This window comes from Pithys albifrons, chromosome 1 (assembly GCF_047495875.1).
Source record: "Pithys albifrons albifrons isolate INPA30051 chromosome 1, PitAlb_v1, whole genome shotgun sequence".
In the NCBI taxonomy this organism is placed as follows: domain Eukaryota; kingdom Metazoa; phylum Chordata; class Aves; order Passeriformes; family Thamnophilidae; genus Pithys; species Pithys albifrons.
In genome coordinates, this window is record NC_092458.1 from 113,444,218 (window position 1) to 113,458,139 (window position 13,922).

The window sequence follows — 13,922 nt, forward strand, 5'->3', positions numbered from 1 at the left end:
ACCACTTGTCAAAAAATATTTTAATTTTAACAAAAGCCCAGCATCATCAGACACACATGAGAAGTTACAGGGTGACATGTAATGCATTCAGGTGTTCTCACAGTCAGGATTGAGTCCATGTCAGAGATTCGTATGAGTTTCCACAACTGTCATGCCTTATATAAAAATATTTTTCGATTTTATATTAACTACACGTGTTACCTGTTTAACATAAATTGTTTCCATATTATAAGTTTTTTATTATCCTAAATTAGTTTTCAAATAGTAGAACAGTAAAAAGTACCTTCCCCTTACAGAGAAAGAAAATAAGTTACATAACAAATATTTTCACAATCATTCCAGTATTTGGATTGATAAAACAAAATTAAGATGCAGGGATTTTACATGAGAAATCCCACTGTTCTATATATTAATCTGGCTCTAAGGAGTCTAAATTCTCACATTCTTTCCTCTAGGTAATATTACAACTAGGTAGTATCTGCTCATTGTAAAATCAACTTAAATGTTCATAAACACTTTTTAGTGTTTGTGAACTAAACACACAGCAGATGAGAGAGGATGTAAAGAGGTGTTAATTTGGATTTTTTGTGGTTGTGTGCCACTTAATTTAACACAGAATTAATTATGCACACCTTTCACTAATTTTCATTCTCTACAAATCATGAATCATGTACTGTATTGCTTCTTTTTCCCTTCTGCGTTACTAACCCAAAACTGTAAGGCTCCTAAACCCAAAATTCTGCTCAGTTCTGCTGCTGAGGGTAATAAAAGCTGCTACAACACTGCCTTGGGTCAGAGTAACAAAGCTGAAGACTGCAGAATCCTAATCAGGAAATGTTTGTCCCTTAAAACAGTCTCACTGAATTCACAAGCCACTCTTCTGATATTCAAGTCAGGTACTTGAGGTATTACCAACCTGCTTCTCTGAAAGCTGGAGAGTTACAAGAGCTCATCCTGAGGTAAACACACAGCTTGCATAAATACAACTGTGTTCTACACCACATTCAATGGAGGCACCAAAATTAAACAATGGCAAGCAAAAAAAAAATTCCTAACAGGATTTGGGAACTCAGCACATCATTTACCATTGTAATGCAAGCAGTGCTTTCCATTCCACTTAGCCATCCTGTGGTGTTTTGCCATGAAATTCTAAACTAAACTGGTATTAAAAATAAAATAGAATTGGAGAGTGCTCACAAACAGATGTTATTTAACTAAGGCACTGCAAGCTTTAGAACTGGACTCATCCTTTAGACTCCAGTAAATTTCTGAATGCAGACTGTCAGACACCTTCCCAGAATCACATCCAGTGAATAAAATTTAGTTATGGCTTATGCACAAAGGTTTTTTAGTATGACATGATTCAGGTTAGTGAGAATTTATATCTGCTTTATATGCTTATTAACAATGTGAAGTGTTTGATTTACTGTATCATCAGTTCAGCTCTACAATACATAGAAAAATAAATCCTTCATAAAACAGCCAAAGTAATTCATTTCCGTGTCAGCATCACCAGGGATCTTCTTCCACCTACAAGAAATGAAATGAATGCACAGCTGCTGACTTGTTGAAATATATCTGAAAGTGTTGAAGACTTAGTTTTATGTAGACAATAGAGCATGATTTCTCTATAGTATCATAATGATAGATTCAACAGCAATTTTGGTTTGAGAATATTAGAAATATTGCTGCAATCTCATTAATACAGAGTCATAAATGTATTACTGTCATATAGTCTCACTGCTTTTAATTATTGCACCAAATCATCATCTGTCTTGCAGTTAATTGAGAGGACAGTGACTGTGCCCACTGTCCCTCCTCCCAAGAAACTACACAAGCTGAGGTACGAGTGCAGTTAATCAGTTCTACAGACACTGTACTTGATATTGTTGCATAGTTGGATCCTCTATTCTAACAGATCTTACAATTTCAGACACTGCATCCAGCAGACTACTTAGGGAAAAGACATAAGTGCATATAAAAACCAGAGATAGGTAGTATAGAGTACATATTGTTACCAAGTTTTACAGGTTTCAAGTATAACAAGAGTTAGGCATGAAAACCTCTAGTACTTACTAAGGTTTGACACTGTAATATTCTTCTGGTGTCACGATTTTCAGTCCACCAAAGTAGTCAAGGACCCAGATATTGGTGATGTTGAATTTGGCAAAGAACCAATTGTGATCCTTAGGCCAAGTTTCCATTTCAGGGTGGCGACTGAATAAAGCTTTTTTTGCCAGGACTGCTTCTGAATCATTCACCTAAACAAAACCAGCAAAATATTACAGTGAGATAGTCACATAAAAAGAAATTTTAGCTGAAAAACCACTGCTGGCTGCAGTCTGGCCATGCCTTGTCTCAGGGGGCTCTTACTGTGAGAGAATCCACTCACCTTCAGTGTGAGTACAACTGTATGTGGGACACACAAACAATACAAGGGAGTTGATTTTAACATTAAATCAAAAAGGTGCTTCTAAAATTAGCATGAGCAATAAAATACTTCATCAGACATAAGAATAAATCTTTCAACAAACCACAAAACAGAGATGTATGGATTCTTGCTGTTATTACAAAGTGATGTCTTAGGTGTAATTTTCCCTGCTCAGTCAAACTGACACAAACAGATCTAACTGTGTTCAGATGTTTAGCTCAGTTGGTTAAAACTTGGCTATAATAATGCCAAGGTCATGGGTTCAATCCCCTGTGTGGGCCATTGACTTAAGAGTTGGACTCGATGATCCTTGTGGGTCCCTTCCAACTCAGAATAGTCTGTGATCTCTTTCAAACACACCCCCAGATTGGATGGTATAGCAGAATCTAAAGAGAAGGGAAGCTGAAAAGTGTGACAGCATTTAATAGATAGTGTGAAATGGGCAAATGTTTAAAGAGTTAAATTAACAAGTTAGAGCTCTGGGTATGGCACAAGAAAAACTACCTAAAAAACCCCTAACTCCATTATCAAATGAGGAACTCAGAAAAATTAAAAGACTGCTGAGTGCAACGTACAAATATCAGAGGTGTGAAAACACCAAAGAGAATGTAGACTATCATATGAGAGAGAGTAATGAGGACTATTTCTCATCCTCAATAATGGGACTGAGATCTTCAATGAATTAACACATGCAGTTCTAAATTGCTTCTATGAGACACCAAAGTGCTGGTACACAAAAGAATATTGTCCTGGCAGCAGTGCCACCAGATGCACCTTTTTTGTCTCTAATACTGTAACTTTATTGCTTTAATACTGTCACTTTATTGCTCAGGCTAATATTTACTTTAACAAAGTTTCAGAAGCACTTGTCACACTGCATGGACCAAGAGATGTGAATGAAATATCAAGGTTTTTCCAAGACTGTTGTCTTAGAATTCTTAGTTTCAGGACACATCTAGGGGAGTGAGGGAGACTTCCTACATTACAGTATTATATTTACAAATCCCTTGTTAAAGACATATCAACAAAGCTCCTGTAAAAATCAAGGGTTAATTTCATTTTCTTCACACAAAATTCTGAACCAGCCTTTGGGTATCACAGCACACAACATGTCTTTATATGCTTTTCCACAGAATTTCCAACCTTCCTCCTCCCCTCCCACTAAACACCACTATTTGCTGCCTGCAACTTTGCCCAGTGACAACTCCTTACCTTGACAATACTCCCAGCAAAGATTATGTGGGCACAGAGGGGGTTCTGGGGGTCGTATTTGTGCTTCCTGCAGTAGGGAGTCTGTGCCAGGGACACAGTTAAGGAGGCATTTGAATTGACCTGAAATGCAAGAAATAAGGTAAGAGGGTTACACATTTTTGCAAGAAAAATGTCATCCCTGACATATTTTCAGCTCTTGGTACTTTATTCAGCTCTTGGTACTTTATTCAGCTCCTGGTACTTTATTCAGCTCCTGGTATAACTGGTAAAAGAATAAATCTGTCACCACCTTTTCCTGTCTCAAAGCTGCTCAGATGAGCTCTGAATCTGAAAGAATTCCAAGTTTAGAAATGTGTTAAAGCTTGTTAGCATAAAATGCAAATGGCACATAACAGCACCCCTCAAAACTCTAAATTCAATATACAGTCCAGCTGTTTCACATTCAAATGATGACATATTCCAATTATGTAAGTACAGGACAATAGAGAGAAAAAGGACAGAGTGAACTTCATTAATTCTGCTGGAAGGATAAAGAGTAACTGAGAAATGAACCAACTGAGTTTCACATCTGTTAATAAAACTAATTAAAACAAAAGCAACTCCTCCCTTCAAAACAAGCCTAAACCAGTCAGCTGGTTTGAAATTTTGAAGTTTAAAGTGAATTTTAGAAATACTCTTGGAACTTAAGAGAAATACCTAACTTTAAAAATTAAAGAATTAAAGATTGTTTTTCTAAAACTAACTTGGTAAATTAGCTTGAGAAGTGTTGGTGCAAAACAGGCAGAATTCACATGCTGAAGTCCATGATCTCCCAGTGAGGAAAATTCATCTGCTTTGAGAAAGTTCAATAAAATTCATGTCCAAATGAAACCCTCAAGAGTCACTCAAGCACGACACAGAGTAACAGTGAAGTCATGAAACAGGAGCCACCACCTGACGCATGAGAAGTTGCTTAATTACCAAAACAAGCTGATTCAGGATTACTCAGCACCTTCTCCCTGGCACGTGACTGTCACATGTCACTGTTTCTCCTCTGGAACAGCAAAACAAGGATCTGTTGAGGAGCCTTCCCAAGGGAAATGTCCATGACAGTCCACGCCATAATTTTTATGTTATTCTGACAACAAAAGGCTGTGGGTGGAGAGGGAGATGCTACACAAGACACACTAGGCTTTCTACAGCACTTAGATACATAATTAAAGCATTTTAATGCAACAACAGGGAACAAACAAGAAAGGTTTATAATAAAACAATGTCTGAAAAACTTGTATTTTTTGTTTGTTTTACTAATACCACAACAGCTACTGGAACAAAAGGGTTTTCTTGTAAAGGAGGCACACAACTGCTATTTCCCTAACTTTTTAGCCAACTCTCTTGGCCACTGTCAAGCAAAATATCTGTGACAAGGCCCATTACACACACTCAGAGCCAATTTCCAGTTCTTCTGATTTTTTTTTTGTGGCATTCTGTGGCCCCTCATTTCTCTGCTCGGTGGTTCTGGAAGCTCCAGCCACTTCCTTTATCCAGTGCTGTTCAAGACCACAACCAGAAGGAACTTCTCAGGAGGCCTGTTGAGCTTCAACACCACTTTTACTCAGCTGTTCAAGGGCTAATAATTGCTGGAAAATGAGGTGACATCCATGGAACAGCCACAAACTAAAACACAAGTTTCACCTGGATACGAGGCAGAACTTTGCATTAAATTTCATAGGAACATAAAGGAGAACTTTGTATTTTCACCAAGAACATAGGGAGAACTTTGCAATAAGTTTCACCTGAACATAAGGGAGAACTTTGCATTAAGTTTCACCTGAACATAAGGGAGAACTTTGCATTAAGTTTCACCTGAACATAAGGGAGAACTTTGCATTAAGTTTCACCTGAACATAAGGGAGAACTTTGCATTAAGTTTCACCTGAACATAAGGGAGAACTTTGCATTAAGTTTCACCTGAACATAAGGGAGAACTTTGCATTAAGTTTCACCTGAACATAAGGGAGAACTTTGCATTAAGTTTCACCTGAACATAAGGGAGAACTTTGCATTAAGTTTCACCTGAACATAAGGGAGAACTTTGCATTAAGTTTCACCTGAACATAAGGGAGAACTTTGCATTAAGTTTCACCTGAACATAAGGAATAACTTTGCATTTCCACCAAGAACATAAGGAGAACCTTGTGGGTCCCTTCCAACTCAGAATAGTCTGTGATTCTGTGAGAACTCTGTATTAAGTTCCACCTGAACACGAGAAGAACTTTGCATTAAGTTTCACCTGAACACAGGGAGGGCTTTGCATTGTTTCACCTGAACATAAGGCAGAACTTTGCATTAAGTTCCACCTGAACACCGGGAGAGCTTTGCCCCGAGGGTCGCAGAGCACTGAACATCTGCCCAGGGATGTCGTGGGGTCTGTCCCTCTCTGGGGACATTCCAAACCATTCCAGGACACACTCCTGTGTCACCTGCTCCAGGTGACCCTGCCTTGGCATCAGGATGATGCCCAGAGGTCCCTGCCAGACCTAAGGATTCTGGGAGCTCAGTGCCTTGCTGAGGCTGGTGTAAACCGCGACCGCTGTAAAAACGGACTCCAACACCACTTGCCAGCGAGATGAAAAAGCAGAGGAAACCAAGCAAAACACGGCGCTGCCATAATACCCAGGCGCCTCTCCGAGCGCGCCGTGCACTGTTGCCAGCGCTCACCTGCAGGTCCTGCACGGAGATCTCCATATCGGTGAGGTACAGGTAGGGCACGCCGCTGCCGCGGGAGGGCCCGGGGGGGCCGTCGCTGAGGGAGAAGATGTTTGCGAAGGGGCGGCCGCGTAGCCCGTCCTGCGCCGACAGCGTGGCCAGCGCGCCCCAGTCGCAGCTGTGCAGGACAAAGCGCGCCATGCGCGCCGCCTCCTCTGGCGGCGGGATGGCCCCCGCGGCCGCACACAAGAGGAGCAGGAGCCACAGCGGCCCCGCCATCGTCCCCCTCACGCACATCCCGCCTCACGCAGCGCCCGCCGCACACTGAGGCGGCAGCGCCGGCCGCGGCCCGCCCAGCCCCGCCGCGCGCCGCCCGCCGCCCGCCCGCCAATGGGAGCGGCGCCGCTCGCGCGCCTCCGCCAATGAGAGCCGGCTCCGCGAGCCAAGGGGTGCGGCCTGCCCGCCGCCAGCCAATGAACTCGGCGAGGTCCACTCTGCTTCAGCCAATGAGAGCGGCCGGGGGCGGGGCAGAGATTGCGGGGGATGTAAACAAGCGCGGCAGCGCCGCCCCCGCGGTGCGTGTGTTTGTCTGGCCGTCCGTGTCCCCGTGTGTGGGTGTCCGTGTGTGGGTGTCCGTGTGCCCGTGTGTGGGTGTCCGTGTCCGGCCGGCCGGCTGTTTGTTTCTCTGTCTGTCCGTGTATGTGTGTGTCCAGTCGCCTGTCTGTCTGTCCGTCCGTGTGTGTGTGTCTCCGGCTGTCTGTCCATCTCTGTGTCCGGCTGTCTGTCCATCCGTCCGTGTGTCCAGCCGGCCGTCTGTCTGTCTGTCCGTCCGTCCGTGTATGTGTGTGTCCAGTCGCCCGTCTGTCTGTCCGTCCGTGTGTGTGTGTGTCCGGCTGTCTGTCTGTCCATCCGTCCGTGTGTCCAGCCGGCCGTCTGTCTGTCTGTCCGCCCGTCCGTGTGTGTGTCCGACGGGCTGTTTCTCCGTCCGTCCGTGTGTGTGCCCGGCCGTCTGCCCATTTCTGTGCCCGTCCGTCCGGCCGTGTGTGTGTCCGGCCGTCTGCCCATTTCTGTGTCCGGCCGGCCGGCCGTGTGTGTGTCCGGCCGTCTGTCTGTCTGAAAAGGGGATTAGGCTTTTATGGTACAAACTGACTGACTGGTAGTCCCAGATCCATAGGCTGCCAGACCGGCTTATCCATCAAATCCTGTTTTAAAAGCAGGATGTGTGTTCGAAGTCTGGTGACCCAGGACGGTTTCAGCATCATTTAACACCGAGACATCACCGAGGCACCAGCACTGAGCTTGCAGACAGCCTGCACCGTGGCTTGCATCGTGTTTAGGTACCATCAAGGTGGGCTATCCTGCCACACCGGGGCAGCTTTCCAGCCGCGCTGCTCCAACGTTTCCGTGTCCATCGGGAAGGGGTCCCGGAGGCCTGCGGGGGGCGCTGGCGGGACGCAGCTCCGGCAGCGCCGGGTCAGGTCGGCTGGACTAGAGCCAGCCCCGCAGGGTCCTGTGTGACCCGGGACAGCCCATGGCACTGTGCCCAGCCCCAGCCGTCCCCTGGCATCGCCCCTTGCCTGTGCACGTCCGTCAGATCCTGGAAGTGTTCAAAGAGCCACGTGGATATGGTTTGACGGCGCACGGGGCAGTGTGGGGGAATGGTTGGGCTGGATCTTTTCCAGCCTGAGCCATCCCGTGGTTCTGTGCTCAAAGAGTGGTTGCGGCTCCACTGGCCCCGCTGCCCCTGCCCGCTGCTAACTCAGTCTCAAAGGCTGTTTCTGTGTCACTGAATATATTTGTGGCCCGGCTTTCCCTGAAGAAAACTGTCATTTAATTACAGCAACCAGAGACTATCGAAACTGGTTCAGACAGCAATGCCTACAGGAGGATTTGCCATTGGGCAGCGCTTAGATCTTATCTCTGGCACACTGCAGGGTGTATGGCAGAGCCCTCCTCTGCAGGGCTTTGTTTTGCTGGCTGAACACCATTCCACCCTCCACTGAAGGCCACTTTAGTGCATTACCCACCCAAATAAACACTGAGCTATCACTTATTGTAGCCATCGCTTTGTGCTAAGCATCCTTATAAAGATTTGTATAAAAGATGGTTTTAACTGGGGTAATATTGAGACTCAATTCTACTACACCCTGAGATCAGCTCAGTTGGCTAAAACTTGGCTGTAATAATGCCAAGGTCGTGGGTTCAATCCCCTGTGTGGGCCATTGACTTAAGAGTTGGACTTGATGATCCTTGTGGGTCCCTTCCAACTCAGAACAGTCTGTGAAATATCTGTGAAAACTTGTCCTAAAAGATTTAATTTCTCCCCTTCAATCTTACCAATTAAGTCCAGCAATGTAGCAATGAGAAACCCAAATTAACTTACTAAGTGACTGCCATCTGCCCCCGCAGCACCCACAGCTTGTAGAAGGTCAGGTGGATCATTCTGTTGGGCTGACCTCAGGAAGGAAAACACACCACACATCCATTCCTACCATTTATCTGCTGTCCTATACAGGCAAAACAAAGTCTTTTTAACTCCAGTATTCCCCTTGGCTGCAGAGTGTGAGCAGAGATTCCTGCTTCTCCTCTGGGTCATGGACACACAGAACCTTCTGCTGCTGCCTTCTCCTGGAGGTGCTCAGGAGAAACTGATATTTATTTAGGGGGGGGAAAAAGGAAAAAGAAAGAAAAAAAAAAGAGAAAAAGGCTGCTGTGAACCCTTGGTGTGCCACCATTCAGCTCAGGTGGGTGGTTGAACTTGGGAGTAACAACCACTCCAGCAACTAAGACCATACAGGCAGCCTTGTTTTGTAGTACAGGACAAGTGATAATTCAGGGCAGAGTGCTGAGAAGGAAACCAGAGGGAGAAAAGGAGTAAGTGGTGAGAGAAGAGACTGTGCTAAAGGTTTCTTTATGTCTGTAGGATTATACGTGTTCATATAAGGGGCAGGAGTGGAACATGTTGATGGGGAAAAAGGCAGGAGCTGCTCTGCATGACTGAGAAAAGTATGGAAGAAAGGATCAAAAATGGTCTAGAAGAAATGTCTTAGGCAAGAAAAGAGGCAGACAAGATGTAACAAACTCATTTTCCCTGGAGTTTTTTATGCCTAAAACAGAGGGATTATACTTTGCTCTTTTCTGTCCCCACCAACATGTATGTGCATACAGAGAAACTGCACATTTCTCTCCATTTTCAGCAGTCCTGCCCCTGGAGCTCTACTTGATGCAGCCAAAGGGATGAGTGGTGGTGGTGGCTGGGGGTGGGTGTGTGACTGGTGATACTGGGGAGCAGCTGGGCATGACAGGGAACAGACAGGAGGTGTTTGGTGGGGTCAGCACAGGCAAGAAGGGATACCACAGAGAGTATGTGGAAGTAGCAAACAGTAAGTGCCACAGGGGGGAAAAAGGATGGAAAGAGAAGAAGAAAGGATGTGGGAAGCAGAGCTAGCAAATATAGGAAGGGTGCAGCTGCCACACAGCCCCTGTGGCAGGACAGTAAAAGTGAACCTCATAGAGAGCATGGAATGTCATTCCTCACTCTGCCTGCCACCACTGGGACCACACAGTGGGATCTCAGGTGCCAAGAGAAAAAACCCATCCACACACAGTCTGCCAAGTTTTCCTCACCTCCTCCTCCCCCTACAGCCTTGGGGCACATCTGCAGCCTCCCCTGTCCCCAGCCACCAAGGGCTGCTGCTGCCTAACCCCAGTGGGATTTGGGCTGATAAGTCTGGTGGGAATTCAGCACTTGGCAGGATTTATGGAAGCACATAGCATTGCCTTTCCTCTATGGAGAGCAGGATTTATTGGGCTGAGTAGTCTCTGCAGTGGACTGTGTGCAGTGGTGTCTTGCATATGGTGTGTTGTGTCTTGCATATTGCAGTGAAAGAAGGGGGCTTGTTTTGGTGCCCTAGTTCTTGGATGGGTAGTGTGGAGTGAACCTGTAGGGTGAGGGATGAGGTCTTGAAGTGTTTCAGCTTGCTCTGAAAGGTTGAGTTATCTGAAGTAAATCCAGGCTCTCTCACTTCCTTAGCTGGATCTCAGAGAAAGGAGAAGGGTTCTCTCTGTTGTGCAATATGTCTAGGGGCTCCCAGAATCCTTGCATAACAAGGTCAAGAAAGTATTGCTAACCAGCACTTCTCCTTTCCAACTCATGTGCTTTATTGCATTAAAACCCCCAGCAAATAGACAGTAGTATCTCACCAAAGATGGAGCCAGTTTACTCTTTCCTCCATGAGTTGGCCAGTTCATGGATCAACTTCTATTTCAGTGTGTTTTACATGTCACAGACTCAAGAGACTATTCTGAGTTGGAAGCGACCAACAAGGATCATCGAGTCCAACTGAAGTCAATGGCCCATACAGGATATTGAACCCATGACCTTGGCATTATAACAACCAAGTTTTAACCAACTGAGCGTGTGATGGGCTGCAGGCTGTGTCTCTGGAGAAGATGTATTTTAGCCAGAAAGTGGGCAAGCTCTCCATCCTGTCTGGTGTACCACTGTGCTTTGTGTGCCCTCTCATGGCTAGTTTTCCCTGAGCCAGCTCTCCCTTGGGACAGCCTGGCTGTTGGATGGGCTGGGCAAGCTTTCCCTTCAGACACAGAGTCTGGCTGTGTGCTGGTCCAGCCTTCCTGTCTGGGTCATGCAGTCTGTCCGTGAACAGAAACCTCTCTGTGTGCAGATAACACTTGTGGGCTGTGCAGTCTCAGTGTGTGTTGGTTTCTGAGCCAGGCCAGCTCTCTGCACCCAAATGACAGCCAGAGTGATTAAAGTCACTGTGTGTGACAGAAGGGACTGGCCTGTGAGTCAGCTCTGGCAAAAGCTGAAGCACTCAGTGCTTTGAGGTGCCAGCACTCGGTGCCACATGAGACACACCATGCAAATTGTTTCTAAAAATGTTGATTAGATTCCTGAGGAGATATCGGTCCTGCCAAACAATGTAGCTCTGCTGCTCTTAGGAGATGGCACACAACACAGACCTCTGCTGGACACAAAATGTGTTATGTGCTTGTGCCTGGTGCGTTTATTTGCTCTTATCCTCAAAGTTCCTGAATGACCTTGCTTGGGAATTTATCTTCTGACCTTTTCATCAGTGTAGTTTTTAGAAGGCAGGTAGAATGAATATAGCCCTGGCCTGGTATTCAGCTAAAAGTCTTTTTACCTTTTTAACAGCCACCACACAGGCAGTGGCAAGCTAAAGCTTCCTTTGTGTGCTGGGGACCAGAAATGTTGTTCCATTTTCAGTCAGAAATGTTTGCTGTTCAGTCAGCACTTGAACTGTGTGCTGAGGAAGCTGCTGGCAAGAGCCACTGCTTGTGCCACTGCTTTCTAGGATGTTGGGAGATGGGCAGTAGGGCTGGCCTGAGGACAACATAATCAAAATATGGTTGTGTCCAACACAGTTACCTGGAATTGTGTTAGCACCTGTGTTTTGAATGGTTTTGTTTGTTCATATTAAGGCTTGTTGTATGTTAAAACTAGTAACCAATAGGGGAATTGTTCAGTCTGGAAGCAAGCTGTCAGTGGCTGATGCTGGTAATATTTGTCCCATCACTATATTAATACAATCATAGAATCACAGAATGGATTGGGTTGGAAAAGACCTCCGAGATCATCAAGTCCAACCCTTGGTCCAACTCCAGCCCCTTTACCAGATCATGGCACTCAGTGCCACGGCCAAGCTCAGTTGAAAAACCTCCAGGGATAGGGAATCCACCCCCTCTCTGGGCAGCCCATTCCAATGCCTGAGCACTCTCTCTGCAAAGAAGTTTTTTCTGATCTCCAACTTAAGCATGGGCTTAAGCTCTGCCAGGGGAAATTTAAGTTGGATATCAGAAAAAAATTTTTTACAGAGAGAGTAATCAGGCATTGGAATGGGCTGCCCGGAGAGGTGGTGGATTCACCATCCCTAGAGATCTTTAAATGCAGATTGGACGTGGCGCTGGGTGCCATGATCTAGTAAATGAGCTAGAGTTGGACCAAGGGTTGGACTCGATGATCTTGGAGGTCTTTTCCAACCCAATCGATTCTATGATTCTATGATTCTATGATTCTAATTTCCCCTGGCAGAGCTTGAGCCCATCGTGCCCCCTTGTCCTATTGCTGAGTGCCTCGGAGAAGAGACCAACCCCCACCTGGCCAGAACTTCCCTTCAGGGAGTTCTAGACAGTGCTGAGGTCACCTCTGAGCCTCCTCTTCTCCAGGCTAAACACCCCCAGCTCCCTCAGCCTCTCCCCACAGCACTTGTGCTCCAGTCCCTTCTCCAGCCTCGTTGCTCTTCTCTGGCCCTGCTCCAGCCCCTCAAGATCTTTCCTGAACTGAGGGTTCCAGCCTTGCTCTTCATACTCCTGCTCAGTTTGTTCACTGAAGTTCAGCAGATCAGAAGTGAAAGATGAGCTCTCCAAAGGCACTGCAGTGCTGCAAGAGATGACACGAGCTGCCTGTACACCCTCCACCAGCCCCAAGGGACCTGGTATGAATGAGGGTGAGCCACCTCAGCGTGATCTCACTGCTGTGAGCATCACAGGTGAAATGCTTTCTGTACCATACAGCATTTTCCTAACTTTGCTAAGGGACAAGCTTTTGCTCAGAGCCTGGGAATTAAGAAGCCTGGTTTATCTGAACCATGATTTGAGAACTCAGGGGCCAGCTGACAGCCAAGAATTCATTAAATGATCCAATACTTCAGTTAGTCTCCATCACCTACTTTTTTATGTGGCCACCATAAAACCACACAGTCTCACACTCCCTGTCCAATGAAGCACAGCAAGAGCCACTTACAACCTTTCCTTTAATTCAAGCACCTTTGATAATGGGGTTTTCCCCCTGCCATGGGCTCCCAGGGGTGCCCAGTCACTCTGTGTGTGTGTGTGTGGGTGCTGGCATGGGAGCACATGTGTGTCTGTGTGTGCTCCCAGCCGTGCCTCTCTGCAGCTGCACCGCTCCACCAGCGCAACGCCGGTGGGACAAAGCGTTCCACTGACTTCATTTCCTGCTGATAACTCCCCAAAGAGGAGGGTGAGGCTCAGAGCCACAGTTTTAGTTTAAAACACTGAAGGGCAAGGGCAGGGTGGGCTGATGCAGGGGCTTCAGAGCACAGGTAGCAGAATGGGGGGTTCAAAAAGTGAGTTTCCTATACAAAAACGTTGCTCAGATCACTTCCTGCCAGGTTGTCCTTCTCAGGGCAGCTGGTGTGCAAAGCAACGCAAAACAGGATGTTGGCTTTTAGAGTTGATTGATCTCTGAAATGCAAGTGCTCTTTTTCTGTGACTACCTTATCCCCCTTTTTTTCAGCTGAGAACCGAGTTGCTTGAACGGGAACAGGAAGGGTTGAAACCCGTTTTCAGGCAGTCAAAAGCCCAACATAGTAACAGCTGCTGGTTAAGAGTGTGGATTCTGGGAAATCATGTGGACAGCAGCAGCCAAAGCCACGCAGAGGTGGCCAGAGCAGTCTCAGATACTGGCACTGACAGGTGAGCTCTACCAAACCCTCAACAAATGCCTTAACAAAGTACAGAATTTCAACCTATCTTGCAGGAACCCACAGCTCCCTCCACCCTTTGCTCATCCACCAACCACCCTGACAAA

General features: G+C 46.2%; 1 protein-coding gene across 2 annotated transcripts; it reads right to left on the reverse strand.

Moving 5' to 3' along the window:
• CREG1 (cellular repressor of E1A stimulated genes 1) lies at positions 1–6,672 on the reverse strand. Of its 2 annotated transcripts, XM_071563992.1 has the most exons (4): positions 6,344–6,669; positions 3,644–3,763; positions 2,077–2,261; positions 1–1,530 (listed from the first exon to the last, which is right to left on the reverse strand). In XM_071563992.1, coding segments are annotated over exons 1-4 (591 nt in total). In that variant the 5' UTR covers positions 6,629–6,669; the 3' UTR covers positions 1–1,529. The 2 variants fall into 2 exon arrangements, with proteins under 2 accessions (XP_071420093.1, XP_071420100.1); XM_071563999.1 differs by lacking the exon at positions 1–1,530 and having other exon boundaries at positions 2,076–2,261; positions 6,344–6,672.
• Positions 6,673–13,922: the final 7,250 nt, after the last annotated feature.